General features: G+C 50.8%; 1 protein-coding gene across 1 annotated transcript; it reads right to left on the bottom strand.

Moving 5' to 3' along the window:
- Window positions 1-9,620: 9,620 nt before the first annotated feature.
- On the bottom strand, window positions 9,621-19,111 carry LOC135887651 (zinc finger protein RFP-like). The gene is made up of 9 exons (XM_065415372.1): window positions 19,043-19,111; window position 18,947; window positions 17,873-18,226; window positions 15,151-15,246; window positions 14,319-14,549; window positions 13,658-13,680; window positions 12,817-12,932; window positions 11,106-11,165; window positions 9,621-10,138 (listed from the first exon to the last, which is right to left on the bottom strand). The coding sequence occupies exons 1-9, from the start codon at window positions 19,102-19,104 to the stop codon at window positions 9,621-9,623; spliced, it is 1,461 nt and encodes a 486-aa protein (XP_065271444.1). The 5' UTR covers window positions 19,105-19,111.
- Between the last annotated feature and the right edge of the window lie 245 nt (window positions 19,112-19,356).

The raw sequence follows: 19,356 nt of genomic DNA, 5'->3' as shown, positions 1-19,356 counted from the left end.
AGCTGCACTGCTATGGGTACCCGCATGGCCCCACAGTATGCCAACATTTTTATGGCTGACTTAGAACAACGCTTCCTCAGTTTTCATCTGCTTGAGCTACATTGATGACATCTTTATCATCTGGACCCATGGAAAAGATGCCCTTGAGGAATTCCACCATGATTTCAACAATTTCTATCCCACCATCAACCTCAGCCTGGACCAGTCCACACAAGAGATCCACTTCCTGGACACTACAGTGCTAATAAGCGATGGTCACATAAACACCACCCGATACCGGAAACCTACTGACTGCTATACTTACCTACATGCCTCCAGCTTTCATCCAGACCACACCACACAATCCATTGTCTACAGCCAAGCTCTAAGATAGAACTGCATTTGCTCCAACCCCTCAGACAAACACTTACAAGATCTCTATCAAGCATTCTTACAACTACAACACCCACCTGCTGAAATGAAGAAACAGACTAACAGAGACAGAAGGGTACCCAGAAGTCACCTACTACAGGACAGGCCCAACAAAGAAGGTAACAGAATGCCACTAACCGTCACCTTCAGCCTCCAACTAAAACCTCTCCAGCGCATCATCAAGGATCTACAACCTATCCTGAAGAATGATCCCTCACTCTCACAGATCTTGGGAGACAGGCCAGTCCTCACTTACAAACAGCCCCCAAACCTGAAGCAAATACTCACCAGAAACCAGACAACAAAAACACTAACCGAGGAACCTATCCTTGCAACAAAGCCGGTTGCCAACTCTGTCCACATATCTATTCAAGGGACACCATCATAGGACCTAATCACATCAGCCACACTATCAGAGACTCATTCAACTGCACATCTACCAATGTGATATATGCCATCATGTGCCAGCAATGGCCCTCTGCTATGTACATTGGCCAAACCGGACAGTCTCTATGCAAAAGAATTAATGGACACAAATCTGACATCAGGAATCATAATACTCAAAAACCAGTGGGAGAACACTTTAACCTGTCTGGCCATTCAATGACAGACCTGCGGGTGGCTATCTTACAACAGAAAAACTTCAAAAACAGACTCCAAGGAGAGACTGCTGAGCTGGAATTGATATGCAAACTAGATACAATCAACTCAGGATTGAATAAGGACTGGGAATGGCTGAGCCATTACAAACATTGAATCTATCTCCCCTTGTAAGTATTCTCACACTTCTTATCAAACTGTCTGTACTGAGCTATCTTGATTATCACTTCAAAAGTTTTTTTTCTCTTACTTAATTGGCCTCTCAGAGTTGGTAAGACAACTCCCATCTGTTCATGCTCTCTGTATGTGTGTGTATATATCTCCTCAATATATGTTCCACTCTATATGCATCCGAAGAAGGGGCTGTAGTCCACGAAAGCTTATGCTCTAATAAATTTGTTAGTCTCTAAGGTGCCACAAGTACTCCTGTTCTTTTTGTGGATACAGACTAACATGGCTGCTACCCTGAAATCTATTGTGTCTATGTTAAGTAGATTAGAGGAACATTGAAGGCCTGGGTCTCAATGTAAATTGTCTTGGTTATTGATTGTAAAACTTAGCAAGGTTTAATTTGCAATGCCCTTTTGCTCAATATAAAATACTACTGTTTGTATTCTCAATCTGTTTGTGTGAATGAGGAATGTATGCATCAGAAAAAGATACGGTGTGAAGGCCATTGTTATAGTCAGAGTCAAGGAAGAAGGAGTGAAGAAACTTAAAGGACATCAAAGAATCATAAACACACATCCATAATAAAGGGCAGATTGACAACCCTGAGGTAAAGGCTGGCACCCCTAAAGACAATTGATTAAATCGGAACAAAGGACAGGATGATCTTCTCGGAGGTGTATTGGAATGTTTACACCAATTAAGAAGTAACCGGTCACAAAGTGACACAGCAAAATCCATAGGCTTCAACAGAGAAGAAAACCTATAAGAACAGGGTGCTTTGCCATAGGACTTTGGGTTCGTCTTGCCACACTCCAGGAGCATCGGATCGCGACCGAAAGAACCCCGCTCCCCTCTGTGACCAATCTGGCTGGCCACTAGATTGATCCAGACTCTGGACTGGTAACTATAAACATCACTGCAGAACTGTGTGTTTGTGTGTGTGTGTGTCTAAAGCATATGCTAACTGTGGTATTCTCAATAAACGCTGTGTGTATTTACCTTCCTCTATAAAGATCCCGAGTGCTTTGTATGAGCATAACAGCTGGTCAGGGAAAGCCACTGGCAGGCCGCAGATGCTTTGTTTACCTGAGCGTCCACAGGCCCCACTGTTCACAGCACCCAGTGGCCACAGTTCGCTGTTCCCCTTCCCCTGAGCAGCCATGACCCAGACTTTGAAAACCCCTGCTTTAGACAGCATGACGGGAGAACGGAACCTGGGTCTCCCACACGCCAGCTGAGTGCTCTAACCATGGGGGTAAACGTTATAAGCTGGTTGACATCACCAAAACCACATTCTCCTTCCCCCCCCCTTCACATTTTGTGTGGAGCGAGGCAGGTGCCTACCTCATTCCAGCAAGAAACGCCTTAGAAGCCTGAGTCACCTGATGTCAGGCACTGGGTTCCCATCTGTGGGTTGCTAAGTAGAGACAGATGCCCCTCTGTGGCCCTGATTTAGGAACCTGTCTGTGAGAGGGGTCAGGACTTAGGACACCCCTCCCTTGTTGGCATCTCCCATTGACTAGCTTAGATGGCTCCCCCCTCCCCACTGAGCTGGCTTTTGTGAATCACACTCTAAGGCCTGGTCTACACTACGTGTTTAGGTTGACTTTAGCAGCGTTAAGTCGAATTAAGCCTGGACACGTTCACACGACGAAGCCCTTTCTTTCGACTTAAAGGGCCCTTTAAACCGGTTTCTTTACTCCACCTCCGACGAGGGGATTAGCGATAAAATCGGCCTTAGGGGGTCGGAATTGGGGTAGTGTGGACGGAATTTGACGTTATTGGCCTCCGGGAGCTATCCCACAGTGCTTCATTGTGACCGCTCTGGACAGCACTCTCAACTCAGATGCACTGGCCAGGTAGACAGGAAAAGCCCCGCGAACGTTTGAATTTCATTTCCTGTTTGCTCAGCGTGGAGAGCACAGGTGACCACACAGAGCTCATCAGCACAGGTAACCGTGATGGAGTCCCAGGATCGCAAAAGAGCTCTAGCATGGACAGAACAGGAGGTACGGGATCTGCTCGCCATATGGGGAGATGAATCAATGCTAGCTGAACTCCGAAGCAGTAAACGAAATGGCAAAATATTAGAAAAGGTCTCCAAGGCCATGAAGGACAGAGGCCATAACAGGGATGCACAGCAGTGCCGCGTGAAAATTAAGGAGCTAAGGAAAGCCTACCACAAAGCCAGAGAAGCAAACGGAAGGTCCGGGCAAAGTTGCAAACATTCCGCTTCTACGCGGAGCTGCATGCCATTCTAGGGGGTGCAGCCACCACTACCCCAACCGTGTGCTATGACTCCCTCACTGGAGAAACACACAGGGAAGCGGGTTCGGGGTACGAGGAAGATGAGGATGGAGATAATGTAGATAGCTCACAGCAGCAAGGAAGCGGAGAAACCGGTTTCCCCATCAGCCAGGATATGTTTATCACCCTGGACCTGGAACCAGTAACCCCCGAGCTCACCCAAGGCATGCTCCCATCCCCTGAGGGCACACAGGGGACCTCTGGTGAGTGTACCTTTGTAAATATTACACATGGTTTAAAAGCAAGCGTGTTTAATGATTAATGATTAATTTGCCCTGGCAATTGCGGCCAGTACAGCTACTGGAAAAGTTTGTTAACGTGTATGGGGATGGAGCGGAAATCCTCCAGGGACATCTCCAGAAAACTCTCCTGGATGTACTCCCAAAGCCTTTGCAAAAGGTTTCTTGGGAGGGCTGCCTTATCCCGTCCGCCATGGTAGGACACTTTACCGCGCCAGGCCAGTAGCACGTAGTCTGGAATCATTGCATAACAAAGCGGGGCAGCGTATGGTCCCGGTGTTTGCTGGCATGCAGACAACATCCATTCCTTATCACTCTTTGTTATCCTCAGGAGAGTGATATCATTCACGGTCACCTGGTTGAAAGGGGCGATTTTATTAAGGGGATATTCAGAGGTGCCCCTTCCTGCTCTGCTGAACAGAAATGTTCCCCGCTGTTAGCCACGCGGTGGTGGGGAAGAGTGAAGTGATCATCCCAGAGAATTGGGTGTGGGGGGGAGGGGAGTTAGTTGGGTTTGTGCTGCATGTTAACCCTGAAACCGCAGCCCCTCCTTTTACATTGCAAACCCATTTTAAATGGCCAACCCAATGGGTGTTTGGTATGGGAAATGAGAGCACTACTGTTTGAAACCATTCCCACATGTTAAGAAGGTTAAAAAAGCCAAAAGACTGTGTCTTACCATGGCTGCCTGCAAGCCGAAATCTGTGTCCTGGCACTGCGTGAGTGATCTCTCACACCAAACTGGCAGGCCCTCAATATAAGAGGGAAAATGCGACCTTGTAACGAAAGCACATGTGCTGTGTAATGTGAACAGCAAAATTTAACGTGAAAGAGTGTACCCATTGTTCTCTAAAATGTGTCTTTTTTAACCACATCTCCCTTCTCCTCCACCAGCTGCAAATGTTTCTCCTTCACAGAGGCTAGTGAAGATTAGAAAGAGAAAACGGAGGACGCGGGATGACATGTTCACAGAGCTCCAGATGTCCTCCCACGCTGACAGAGCACCGCAGAATGCGTGGAGGCAGTCAATGACTGATTACAGAAAAGCACAATATGAACAAGAGGAGAGGTGGCGTGCTGAATCGCGGGATGAACAGAGCAAGTTGCGGGCTGAAGAGGATAGGTGGAGTCAGCTTGCAGATGGAAGGCAAGAGTCGATGCTCCGGCTGCTGGAGCATCAAACTGATATGCTCCAGCGTATGGTTGAGCTGCAGGAAAGGCAGCAGGAGCAGAGACCGCCACTACAGCCCCTGTGTAACCAACAGCCCTCCTCCCCAAGTTCCATAGCCTCCTCACCCAGACGCCCAAGAACATGGTGGGGGGGCCTCCGGCCACCCAGTCACTCCACCCCAGATGATTGCCCGAGCATCAGAAGGCTGGCCTTCAATAAGAGTTAAAGTTTTAAACTGCAGTGTGTCCTTTTCCTTCCCTCCTCCCCCACCCATCCCGGGCTACCTTTGCAATTATCCCTCTAGTTGTGTGATGAATTAATAAAGAATGCATGAATGTGAAGTAACAATAACTTTATTGCCTCTGCAAGCGGTGCTCGAAGGGGGGAGGGGAGGGTGGGGTGGTTGGCTTACAGGGAAGTAGAGTGAACCGGGTGGGAGGGGGGCGGAGGGTTCATCAAGGAGAAACAAACAGAAGTTTCACACCGTAGCCTGGGCAGTCACAAAACTCATTTTCAAAGCTTCTCTGATGCGCACCGCGCCCTGCTGTGCTCCTCTAACCGCCCTGGTGTCTGGTTGCGCGTAATCAGCAGCCAGGCGATTTGCCTCAACCTCCCACCCTGCCATAAATGTCTCCCCCTTACTCTCACAGATATTGTGGTGCGCACAGCAAGCAGCAATAACAATGGGGATATTCTTTTCGCTAAGGTCTGAGCGAGTCAGTAAGCTGCGCCAGCGCGCTTTTAAATGTCCAAATGCACATTCCACCACCATTCGGCACTTGCTCAGCCTGTAGTTGAACAGGTCCTGACTCCTGTCCAGGCTGCCTGTGTACGGCTTCATGAGCCATGGCATTAAGGGGTAGGCTGGGTCCCCAAGGATCACGATAGGCATTTCAACATCCCCAACGGTTATTTTCTGGTCCGGGAAGAAAGTCCCTTCCTCCAGCTTTCGAAACAGAGCAGAGTGCCTGAAGACGCGAGCATCATGTACCTTTCCTGGCCATCCCACGTTGATGTTGGTGAAACTTCCCTTGTGATCCACCAGGGCTTGCAGCAGCATTGAAAAGTACCCCTTGCGGTTTATGTACTCGGTGGCTTGGTGCTCCGGTGCCAAGATAGGGATATGGGTTCCGTCTATGGCCCCACCACAGTTTGGGAATCCCATTGCAGCAAAGCCATCCACTATGGCCTGTACGTTTCCCAGAGTCACTACCCTTGATATCACCAGGTCTTTCATTGCCCTGGCAACTTGGATCACAGCAGCCCCCACAGTAGATTTGCCCACTCCAAATTGATTCCCGACTGACCGGTAGCTGTCTGGCGTTGCAAGCTTCCACAGGGCTATCGCCACTCGCTTCTCAACTGTGAGGGCTGCTCTCATCCTGGTATTCTGGCGCTTCAGGGCAGGGGAAAGCAAGTCACAAAGTTCCATGAAAGTGCCCTTACGCATGCGACAGTTTCACAGCCACTGGGAATCATCCCACACATGCAGCACGATGCGGTCCCACCAGTCTGTGCTTGTTTCCCGGGCCCAGAATCGGCATTCCACGGCATGAACCTGCCCCAGGAACACCATGATTTCCACATTGCTGGGGCCTGTGCCTTGTGAGAGGTCTATGTCCATGTCAATTTCGTCATCACTCTCGTCGCCGCGCTGCAATCGCCTCCTCGGCTGGTCCTGGTTTTGCTTTGGCATGTCCTGGCTCTGCATATACTCCAGGACAATGCGTGTGGTGTTCATAGTGCTCATAATTGCCGCGGTGATCTGAGCGGGCTCCATGATCCCAGTGCTAGCTATGGCGCCTGGTCTGAAAAAAGGCGCGAAACTAGTATCTGACGGACCAGGGGAAGGAGGGAGGGAGGGAGGGGCGAGTGACGACATGGCGTACAGGTACAGGGAATTAAAATCAACAAAGGTGGCTGTGCATCAGGGAGAAACACAAACAACTGTCACACAGAATGCCCCCCCCCCAAAGATTGAACTCAAAACCCTGGGTTTAGCAGGCCATTGATTTCACGGAGGGAGGGAAGGGGGAAGCAAATGAATACAGAACAAATTTATTTTTTACATCTTAAGCTGGCAGACGACGGTGCAGCATGACTGATAGCTCTCGGCATCTTCTGGGTGCTTGGCAGAAAATACTGGGCGCTTGGCAGTTAGTGTACTAATATTGATAGCCATCATCGTCAAGACAGTTCAATAGGACTGAGCATGTCTGCCCAGGTGCCTCTGATTGAACCGCAATATGACGACAATGGATATCAATCTTAATACACCATCTACTGCCAAAAGGCAAGGGGCTGCTGCTGTGTAGCAATGCAGCCCCACGTCTGCCAGGCCCACGTCTGCCAGCACCCAGATCGCCCTCGGCCTCTTCTGAGTGCTTAGCAGAAAATACTGGGCACTTGGCAGAAAATGGCATACTACGATTGATAGCCATCATCATCAAGACAGTTCGCTAGGACTGAGCATGTCTGCCCAGGTGCCCATGATCAACAGCCACTGCAGTACAATGATGACATATACCAGTCATAACATACCATCTTCTACCAAAAGGCAAGGGGCTGGTGCAATGCAGCCCCACGGCTGCCAGCACCCAGATTGCCGATGAAGGCTACCAATCATGCTGCACCGTCTACCGCCAAAAGGCAGTTAGCTGCTGCTGCTGTGTAGCAATGCAGTCCCACGTCTGCCGGCACCCAGATGACATATGGTGACGGTGAGCTGAGCTGAGCGGGCTCCATGCTTGCCGTGGTATGTTGTCTGCACAGATAACCCAGGTAAAAAGGCGCAAATCTATTGTCGGCCGTTGCTCTGACGGAGGGGGAGGGGCCTGACGACATGTACCCAGAACCCCCCGCGACACTGTTTTGCATCATTCGGGCATTGGGATCTCAACCCAGAATTCCAATGGGCGGCGGAGACTGCGGGAACTGTGGGATAGCTACCCATAGTGCAATGCTCCGGAAGTCGACGCTAGCCTCGGTACTGTGGACGCGGTCCGCCGACTAGAGCACTTAGAGCATTTTATGTGGGGACACACACAATCGGCTGTATACAACCGATTTCTATAAAACCGGTTTCTATAAATTCGACCTAATTTCATAGTGTAGACATACCCTAAGTTGCCTGTGATGCCCACGCACTGTGTAGGGAGTTCAGGCCCCAACTCAGCTTTGCAAAATTGCCGACTGTTATTTTCTAGTTGCCCACAAGTTAGGCCCTGCCATGACGCTCAGCTTTGCAACACCCAAGTCTCTTCATGGATTGCACCCTGTGTAACCAGTCACCTCTCCGCAGAGCACAGCTGAGCAATTCCTGATTGGCACGGGTGTGTACAGGACAGAGACAGAGCACAGGCTGGATAGTGACACATCACAGTAAAACCCCAAACTCTCCTCCTAGAGGCGCGATATTTCCTGTGGGTGCTGGGGGGTCACAACCAAGTCAGGAAGCAAATCCCATGATGCTGCCCCCAGCACCTGCAGCTGGGACAGGAAAGTGGAACAGGCAAGAATTGTTGGTAATGTTTTATTTACAGAATTTGGGTTGCCAAATTTCTCACCGAACACCCTTGTCCCAACCCAGAGCTGAGAAGGAGCCTTAATAACCACAGCATGGAAAGGAGATTCCCCAGCTACCGAGAATAGTTTTCTTAATGGCACAACAACCGTACAGTTGCTCAGGAACTAATATAGGGAATTGATGAGTTACAGTCGCTCTCTTTCATTAATATGTAATAAATCCCTCTGTCCCTCTCATATTCCCTTTCCTTCTCCCTTTTCTTTCATCCCACCATTTTCTACTCAGCATTTTTGTAGCCCTCACTTCCCACCCCTGTTTATTTTCCTCTCCCACTCTCCTCTCCTCCCTCCCACAGATCATCCCCCATGGCTACTCCATTCTTTTCTCTGCTTTTACCCTTTCCCCTCTTGCTGCCCCTTCCCCTCTTGCTGAATGGCTGGTTCCCCTGCCAGGGATATTTTCCTTTCACTTTTCTCAATTCTATTTTCCACCATTTCTCCTGGACTCTCCCTTGATTCTTGTTTCATTTTCATTCACATTTTTCTTCTTGCTTCTTCTCATTCCCTCTGGTTAAACCCGCCCTGTCCCTGCCTCTCCCAGTGCTGCCAACCTCAGGAGTTAAAAAAAAAAAAATCCATGAGATTATTAACCTTAAAAAAAATCATCATTGTGTCACAGTTTTTTTTGTCAAACTGCACCCATCTCACCTTCCCCCCGCCCTTTTGTGACAATTACAGGGTTACCAGCTGTCCTGTAGTTACAGGGGAAGGTGACTTGGACCCCTGCGGCAGGAGCTCTGGCTGGGAGACCCCAGTGAGATCTAATCCCACAGATCTGTACAAGATGCTCCCTGCTGCTGTGGAGCTTCCAGATTCTCCCCAAACCCTAATTGATTAATTCTGTGTCTCTGCCACCCCCATCTCTGCCTGTCCCCAGCCTGGCTGTTAGTGCTACTCCTTACTGAGCCCCCACATCTGCCCCTCAGGGCCCCTCTGCCCCTCCTGCAACCCCAGGGGTTCATGCCCCCTCCTGCTTCCATCCCTGGTGCTGCAGGGAAGGGGAGGGGCTTCCACAGGTTATAGAGAGGAGGAGCCAGGGACTGGATAGACAGGAGTCCTCCGAGGTTATAGAGACTAGGGCGTGTAAGGCTAGAAAGTATGATTTCAGGGCCTCCAGTGGGATATTCCAACGCATCTCAGGGACACAGTCGGAGCCGGGTGTCTCTGTCCCACACTCGGAGCCAGGGCCGGATTCTCTCCCCAGGGATGGAGCCCAGCGGGAAAGTGAAGATCGGGGCCTCGTCACCAGCATTGATAAATGTCACCTGTCCCCGGTCACAGTCCAGACAAACCCGGATCCTGCTGGGGACCCGGCTCAGGGGCAGGGGGGTCTCAGGGGAGGTGAGAGCCTGCAACTGACCACGCCACTGCTCCACCGCCCAGATCCCCCCATCGGGGCTAAGGCTAATCCCTCCCTTCCTCCCCACAGACTCTCTGGCCACCCCCACAGCCCAGCCTCCCCCACCCCCCACCTCCACCTCCCAGCAATGTCTCCCCGAGCTGAATCCCTCACAGCCCAGCACACAGGCCCAACAGTCAAATCTCTCAGGATTTTTCGGCAGATTCTGCCGTGTGTCTCCGCATCTCACACATTTCCGATCCTCAGACAGGACGAGGTCGGGATAAGCCGTGTCTGGATCCAGAGTCACTTTCACTGGGGAGAGAGAGAATCAGAGTGTGAGGGGCACAGCTCCGACCTGGGGGAAGCCGGGACAATTTCTCGCACTCCCCAGAAGCCCGGTCCTGGCTGGGACAGGCCTGGATCCCAGGGAGCTGCCTCTGTCCTGGGCACCTGAGACTGAGCAGAGATGTCACTGCAGTTCCTCACTCTGTGTAATGGGAGTCACTTCATTAGTTTTTCATTTGGTTGCTGAGGAATCAGCTCCCTGTTCCCTCTGCTGGGGCTGCTCCATTCCCAGCATCAGAGACACAGCCAGGAAGATTTTGGTGAGGAGGAAGCAGAGGAGGCAGGTACCAGCTTTGAACCCCAGAGGGAAGCTCCCTCCTCTAATACAGCCTCCACTCCCCAGCCAGAGTAGGAAGAGCCAATTAAGACCAGAGAATAGGGAATGGCATTGGGTGGGGCAGCCTCCACTCCCAGGCCAGGAAACAGAGAGGAAGGTGCAGCATTGGGGAAGAGCTCCTTAAGACCAGAGTAGGAGGAGGCATTGGGTGGGGTAGCCCCATCTGCAGTCTAGAGAGAAGGGAGGAGCTGACAGTCTCACAGGGAGACCGTCTCCCCAATCCAGGAAGCAGTGAGCAGCTCCAGTGGGAGAGCCCAGCCCTGCCCAGAGGAAAGGCCGGATGTTGGAGAAGAGTGCTGGGGAGACCCCCTGCACCAGGGTAAAGCAGAGGGATGTGTCAGCCCTCAGGACACAGAGCTCTGTTCACAGGCTGCTCAGGGAGAGTTTTTCTGTTCAGCGGCGTGGGCATGAACTCAGCACTAAGGTTGGTGTCAGGAGTGTTTGTGTGACTTCAGCGTGGGAGCTCCTCACTGATCAGTGTGTTGTTTTTAGGGCTGTGTGTGTTGTGGTTGGTGTCGGTTTGGTTGGTAACTTTAGCTACAATCTCTTGAAGACATTTTCTGATAATTTAAAGACAATCTCCAGGTGCAAACTAACCCTGTCTGAATGCTCCTAGGGATCCTCCTCTTTTTGTCTCTAGTGCAGACGGCAGAGTGTCTGGAGGGGGGAAGGAGAAAGGAGACGAGATTTCAGGCTTTCATATTTATAACAGCGTCCCCACTCTCAACTCCGAGAACTGTATTTTAATTATGACAGAGAAACACACCGAGAAACACTCAAATATTTAATATAAAAAGGTCTGAAACCGTCTCTTTCCTCTCTCATTCAGGCATCTCCCAGCAACGGAACCAACATCCCTGCAGCCTCACAACCATCCCAGGACAGACAATCTGTAAGTGAGATTAACTTTTCCCCTCCTCATCCCCTCCCACCCTTCAAACTTCAGTTGGTTTGTCTCATTCACTTACTGCCTTTTGTTGTAACCTAGACCCAGAGCCTTCAAAGACTTTGGCATAAAAGTAACTTTATCCACTTCAGTCCCTCTGACTCTAACGGGATATTGAGAGTTTGCTAAATCCTGTTTCTAATTGTGAGCTGTTGGGTCTGTTTACTCAGCATCTCTACAGAGTGCGGCACGACAGGGCCTTGTCCTCCATAGGCAGACATAGAAATAATAGTAAAATCATTTTATAATTGTGGAAATTGCAGTGGGGGAAGGTTGATTCAATGGGACAAATTCACCCCTGTGCCAGCAGGTGAGGGGTGACTCTGCTGTTCAGTGTCTGCAGGGGCTGGTGCAGACCTTGGCACAGGCTGAGGAAGTTCTGAAGCCAGCCAGAGTTACATCCCTATGACAATGGCCACCATGTGTCTTGCCCAGTGTGCAGAGTGTCAGAGGCCCAGCTTTACACTGCCCACGTCCCTTTATCCCTCGTCCACCCCCCCTCCCTCTTCCACCTGCCCTCACCACCCCCACCCCATTCCCAGCCCTCTCAGGAACACGCCTTGTGCCTGCAGCTGCTGTGGAGGAGGCACCAGAGGCTCCTGTGCTGAAGGGATCCCTGACCATGGGGGTGGGGCTTTCCCCTTCCCTACAGCCCATTTGGCCCAGATTAGCTGCATAAAGGACCTGAGCCCAGTGATGGGCTGGGTGCACCTTTGAGAAATGTGCCCCATGGCTGGTGATGAGGCAGTACATGGGGAGGGCTCTGAGTTATAGAGAATTCTTTGCCACATGTCTCACTGTTGGGTCTTGCCAAAATGCTCGGTATTCAACTGACCACCATATTTGGGGTCAGGAAGGAATTTCCCCCCAAGTCAGATTGGCAAAGAGTCTGGGGGGTTTTCTGCCTTCCTCTGCAGCGTGGGGCATTGGTCACTTGCAGCTTTAAACTAGTGTCAGTGGTGGATTCTCTGTAACTTGAAGTCTTTAAATCATGATTTGAGGACTCCACTAACTCAGCCAGAGGTTAGGGGTCAATTGCAGGAGTGGGTGGGTGAGGTTCTGTGGCCTGCAACGTGCAGGAGGTCAGACTGGATGATCATGATAGTCCCTTTTGGCCTTAAAGTCTATGAGTCCGAGTCATTTATTTCTTTAACAGTAATTGTCATGGCAAGGCATGTTTTTTGGTAGAAATAAAGGTTTGAATTAATCAACCTGAGTGACTTGGACCCCAAGTGCGTGACATTCTCACCCAACAATTAAATAGAAGCATCATCTAATTGTGAACCAATTGGCCAGAGCCACTCTCCTCCCTCAGTCTCAGAGGCTCATCCCAATTTCCGTTCCTAGATCCCTTCTAGGTACCTTTGAATTTCCCCAGAGTCTCCAATAGCGCAATCGTTTTCCAGGAGAAACCACTGACTCGCTCTTCCAGTTCAGGAGAAATCTCCTCTGGCTGCTGGAACTTCCCCTTCTGACACCTGGAGAGAAACAATTTCACATGATTATATTTCATTGTGTGACTCATTATAAGTTCTGGTTAGAGAGTCACTGCTCTAATGGGCCTGGAGTTTGAATTCCTCAACTTCTCCCAGCCTCAGAGCAGGTGCAGCACAGCCCATGGCCATCCAACCTTCCCTTCAAAGGAATCATTAATATTCTTCAACTCTGGACTGGAGAGACCAGCTCTGGGATAAAAAGAAAACTGAGTCTCCATGGCCAATTTACTCCTTAGCCTCCATGCTCTGAGGGACAGGAAGTTCCTGGGTGAAGTGCTGTAGAAATCTGCCCTCTAGGAACTAGACTGAGACACCAACTGCCCCCTCCCCTGCTCATTCCACACAGGCCTCCAAACAGTCCTCAGGAGGGAAAGACTCTTGATTGCTGCTGCCCTGGGCTGAATAGTGACCAGTGCCCCAGCAGTGACAGGCCCATATCCCCACAATCCCGAGGCAGCCAGTCCCCCAGGGAGGTGAAATCTCTAGGAAATACTTGGTCAGTCTTTCCCACTAAATGGAGAATTCCAGATTCTTCTATACAAGGGTGAGAACCTCAGAATGAAGTTGATCAGAGAGATTTGTATCCAACATGTGACCTTCCCCACACATTTGGCTGTAGACCCCTGGGGAGATGCAGTGCTAACATCACCACCAAGCCCTTTCCCAGCGTTGTGAAGTGTGAGGGGGAGTGAGAGAGAGACACGTACCTGCTCAAGGTGCTTCTAATATCCTAGAAGAGAGAGAGACAAAAGAATTTCAGTCCCCTCTGACACACACACAGGAATTCAGGGAAGAGATTTTGCAAATATGGTGAAGCAAGGCCCTGCCCTGGCCCCAGGGCCATGGATTCCCTGAGCTAATGGGGCTTTTCCATCACTCATATCTCTGTGTCTGTGACTCTGCAAAGAATAATATTCAGTCACATGTCAGCAATGCACACGCTGAGATACATAGAGATCGCCGACTGCTGGACTCCAGTGCTTATGATTCAGGAGCCCTCCCTTCCCTGTGTGTTTCTGGCATGTTTCTAATGACAGGTGCTGGTTTCCAATTGTCCCTGGGGGTGCTCAACCCTATGCCCCACCCCCACTCCAAACCTTCCCCCAATGCCATACCCCAGCCCAACTATTCCAGCTCCCACTCCACCCCCACCCTATCTCTTCCCCGCCTCCTCTTGTGAGCACACTCCCTCCCCGCTCCTCCCCCTCCCTCCCAGCCTCTCCTGCACACAGTGGAACAACTTATTGCAGCAGGCAGGTGGTGCTGGAGGGAGGGGGAGGAGATGATCGGCAGGGCAGCCAGCAAGTGGCCCTGAGGGAGGAGCTGGCTGCCCTGGAGCACCCACCTGTGTTTCTCACTCAGTCTCACCTGCAGGAATTCACTTGCTGGTTTCTGACACTTCCCCTCCATCTCACTGATCAGCTCACTGAGACGGGAAATCTGCTCGGAGAGTTGACTGACATTTTCATTCTGGATCCTCACAATCTCCTCGTCCAGCTTCTCCAGCTGGGCCAGCAGGAGTCGCTCTTGTTCCTCCAGGAACTGTCGCAGCTCCTGAAATTCAGACACAATGTTCTGCCTTTCGGTTTGTGTTTGTTTCTGTATGAAAATAGGGCAAGGGCTGGTCAGGGACATATGGATGGAGCCCGGGGTCCTTTCATGGAGAGCTGAGTGGGGAGGAGGCTGAATTTCTTTGAAAATCCTAAGATTTCTGACATTTGACTTTACCCTGTGCGTAGTAGGCAGGAGATTCTCTTGCACCTTCCCCTTTGGCCCCTGTATCCCTCTGAAAGGGATGTTTCCATGCCTGTCATGGTCAGCATAGTCTGTTATTTATCGTCTCTGGAAATTCAGACCCAGAGAGGCAGGGGACAGGACACAGCACTACACTGACAGAGATACCAGAGGAGTTAAAAGAAGGAAACATTTAAAAAATACACAAAATGACCAGACAGTGGAGAGCTCTTCACGAGGACATTCAGTTCACTTGGGGGGATTTCTGTAAAAGCCACAAGGGCTAGGCATTAACTCATCAGCTGAAATGGAAGCTTAGGGCTTGTCTACACATGAACCTAACCCAGCATTCCATGATCATGGAGAAACACACACAAGCCCATGTTCACCAAGGCCACACAGGAGTCTGCCTCCAAATAGACCTCCCACTGCCAGTCCCTGCCAGTTAATAACAACAGGCACCTACCAGATACTCCCGGCTATTCCTCTCTCCAGTCGCTTTCAATCCCAGCAGCTTTTCTCTCTCTTCCCTCAAAGTCTTCAAATGGGCCTGGATTCTTTCCTGAAGAAACAGAAATAATTGGGAGGTTTCATCTGGATAGTTGAGAGGTGCTTGGAAATGGGTGTTTTTCCACCCGAAACCCATGATGACTGTGTTTCTAATCACTTTGTGACATCAGGGCCACCAAGGAGATAAAATCTTACTAATGGAGACTGGAAGTGTGTCACATTCAGACTTTTTACCAATTCTGGTTTAGTCTTTTTAGTAATTAGATAGAGATCTCAATTATAACCAAGCTTTACTGGTATTTGTGAACTGATTAGTGGTACAACACATAACAGGGCACTGGAGTCACATGGGGGTGAATCAATAAACCAGTTTTGCAGAAGGTTTAACAAACCAAGTTATACAAATCCCAGAAGCCACCAGGGTTTAAATAGGGGCTGAGATTTCAGCCCTGAAGCCCTGGGGACTGCACTGGTTGGGCAGAGCTGGTCTAAGCACCGGGGCAAACCCCATGAGACGTCGGGAGGCCATTCGTCTGGTTGGAAGCTGCGCAGTCCCAGTTTTGTGGAGCACTATCCCCGTCCAATAGGGACCCGGCACTGGACGTGGCTTTGTCTGGTGCAAAAGAGAGGAGGAGACTGAGGATGTAGGAGGACACCCGTGAGGGTGGGGACGGGGCTGGGGTAGCACCGTCATGCAGAATGATGCAGGTGGGGACACGCTGAGAAAAGCAGTGGTGGGCCCACGCAGGATGGCTGCTACTGGTGAGTACGGGCCCATGCAGGCAGGCGTGGCCATGTCCTATGTTCTGGGGAATCCTCAGTGACCACACTAATTAGACATGATGCAGATTTGTATAAAGGACGGGTTGGGGTTTGGCCCAGTGCTGTCCTAAACCCTTTCCATCGCAATGCCCCCTGGGCAAATGCCCCATGATTCCATTCCCTGGTAATGATCCCGGAAGCAGTGCATTCTGGGAGATTTCAAAAAGCTGCCTGGTTGGACTAATGAAACCACTTTGGCTGGTCCTTGCCCACATACACAACAGAACAGGTCAGACTGGCACCGGTCAGCTCCAGCCTGTGGTTAGTTTTGCTACAACCCAGTCTAATCCCAGTGGTATTTGGCATGGACCTGAGCTGTCTGGAGCCTTTTTGTGTGCGGACTCTAGGTGCTCGGGGTCCCACGCAGTGGTTAGCCCAGTGATCTTCTCTAGTGCAGGCCGGCAGCATCTGAGTTTAACCCCTGATGGAGCAACACAGGAGTTCAGAATCCCAGCGAGAAACCTCATCTCCCTGGTGGGCCTGGCACCTTTATCATGGTGTCTCTCCCTCCTAACAGATACACTTCATCACTGGGTGGGGTGATGCGAAGATGGCAGCATGGCAAAGTGATTCGGGTTTTGGTCTGGGGAGAACTGGGTTCTATACTAAGCTCTGTCACTGACATGCTGGGTGACTGTGGGCAACTCGCTGCCTTGCTTTGTGCCTCAGTTTCCCTTCCCACCTTCTGTCTAGCTAGACCAGTGGTCACCTACCAGTCGATCCTGGAGACTTTCCCTGTCAATCGCAATCTCCGGTGGCACAGCGGGGTTGCCTGCGTGCCCCAGCCACACGGCGCTACTTGCACTGCCTGCAGTCACCGCTCCCACAGCTCGCATTGGCCGGGAATGGGGAACTGTGGCCAGAGAGAGCTGCGGGAGCGGTGCCTGCAGAGAGGGGCAGCACACAGAGCCACATGCCTCCCCCGGGGCCACAGGGGCGTGTTGGCCCCTTCCGGGAGTGGCCAACGGCTGGGGCAGGCAGGGAGCCTGCATTAGCCCCGCTGCACCACTGACTGGGGGCCTCCCGAGGTAAGTCAGTGCTGCCTAGCTGAAGCCAGCACCCCATATCCCCTCCTTCACGCAACACCCCATACCACCTCCTGCACCCCGTGCCCCCTCCTGCACCCTAACCCCCTGCCCTCCTCCCAGGGCCAGCACCCCATTCCCATTCCTCCACCCCAACAGTCTGCCCCAGCCCGGAGCCCGCTCCTGCACCCAAACTCCCTCCCAGAGCTTGCACCCATCACCCCCTCCTGCACCCCAACATCCTGAGCAAGGCTCCGTGCAGAGCCCCCTCCCACATGCAAACCCCTTGGCTTTAGCCAAGAGCCTGCACCCCCACCTGAACCCCAACCTCCTGCCCCAGACCGGTGAAAGTGAGTGAGGGTGGGGGAGAGCGAGAAATGGAGAGAGGGGGTATGGAGTGAGTGGGGCTTTGGGGGTGGGAAATCATAGAATCATAGAATATCAGTGTTGGAAGGGACCTCAGGAGGTCATCTAGTCCAACCCCCTGCTCAAAGCAGGACCAATCCCCAACCAAATCCCCAAATGGCCCCCTCAAGGATTTGAACACTCAACCCTGGGTTTAGCAGGCCAATGCTCAAACCACTGAGCTATCCCTCCCCGCAAATGGGAGGACCTTGGGGAAGGGGTGGGGTAGATCCTACTTTCAAGACCTGATATTTTGCCTCTGTTATCACACTGCCAGATCATTAATTTTGTTATATCATCTCCTGTACAATGAAGACTTTACAGAGCTGAATGATGAGTCACACCCATGAAAGGGAACTTTCAGTGAAATTAGCCTCTCATTAAAACCCAAAAGTTAACCCATTAAATCTGACAGCAATTCCCTACCTTGTACTCCTGGGCAGCCTCCTGTATGGGAACCACCCTGTGAGCGCGGTGAGCCCGGGATTTGTCGCACACCACACAGATGGGGGGTTGATCCTCTTCACAGAACAGTTTCAGAGCCTCCTGGTGTTCCCCACACACCCCGTCCCCTCCTGCTGCCTTTGCTGCTTGTAAATTCAGCCGCTTGGCGATTTCTATGATATTTGCCAGCTGCCTGTTGGGCCTGAGGTTTCTCTGTTGCACAGTTTCTCTGCACTGAGGGCAGGAGCGGGCTGTATCGGATCCCTCCCAGCACTGGCTGATGCAGTCTCGGCAGAAATTGTGCCCACACTCCAGACTCACAGGTTCTGTGAAATACTCCTGTCAAGGCTGTATCCCCACTTTGAACTTTAGGGTACAAATGTAGGGGCCTGCATGAAAACTTCTAAGCTTATCTACCAGCTTAGCTCTGGTCCGCTGCCACCATCTTAAGAATTCCCTCCCTGGGAAGCCTTGAGAAACCTTTCACCAATTCCCTGGTGAATACAGATCCAAACTTCTTGGATCTTAAACAAGGAGAAATTGACCCTTCCCCCCTCCTTCCTTTCACCAACTCCTAGTGAATACAGATCCAAACCCCCTTTGGATCTTAAAACAAGGAGAAATCAATCAGGTTCTTAAAAAGGAGGCTTTTAATTAAAGCAAAAGGTAAAAATCATCTCTGCAAAATCAGTATGGAAAATAACTTTACAGGGTAATCAAACTTAAAGAGCTCAGAGGAATCCCCTCTGTCTTAGGTTCAAAGTATAGCAAACAAAAAAAGCACTCTAGTAAAAGGTACATTTACAAGCTGAGAAAACAAAGTAAATCTAAGATGCCTTGCCTGGCTTTTACTTACAATTTTGAAATAAGAGAGACTTGTTTAGAAAGATGGGGAGAACCTGGATTGATGTCTGGTCCCTCTCAGTCCCAAGAGCGAACAACCCCTTAAACAAAGGACACACACAAAAGCCTTTCGCCCCCCAAGATTTGAAAGTATCTTGTCCCCTTATTGGTCCTCTGGGTCAGGTGTCAGCCAGGTTACCCGAGCTTCTTAACCCTTTACAGGTAAAAGGATTTTGGAGTCTCTGACCAGGAGGGATTTTAGTACTGTACACAGAGAGCTGTTACCCTTCCTTTTATAGTTATGACAACTCCAGACAGACGGGACATGTAGCTTCCTCCTGGAGACTTTCCGCGGGGTTCTCTGCAGCCATGGCTCCTCTGGGCAGTGGATCAGGGTTAGTTTCGATTTCCTGATTTCACACTATGCCCCGCCTGCAGCAGCAAGGGGGTGTTTCCTTGCCTGAAAATGACTTATGCTGTTTCCTGAGCAGGAACCACACAGCCAATTTCATTCCTGGAGGCTTTAGTGAAAAAATGTACAGTCACACCCGTGGCAGGTAACTTTCAGTGAAATTAGCCTGTAATTAAAACCCCAAAGGGCTCCCGGCCTCCAGTCAGCCCCT

Source organism: Emys orbicularis, chromosome 13, assembly GCF_028017835.1.
Source record: "Emys orbicularis isolate rEmyOrb1 chromosome 13, rEmyOrb1.hap1, whole genome shotgun sequence".
NCBI classification, from domain to species: domain Eukaryota; kingdom Metazoa; phylum Chordata; order Testudines; family Emydidae; genus Emys; species Emys orbicularis.
The sequence above is the reverse complement of the archived record's forward strand: the minus strand, read 5'-3'. Positions and strand labels throughout refer to the sequence as shown.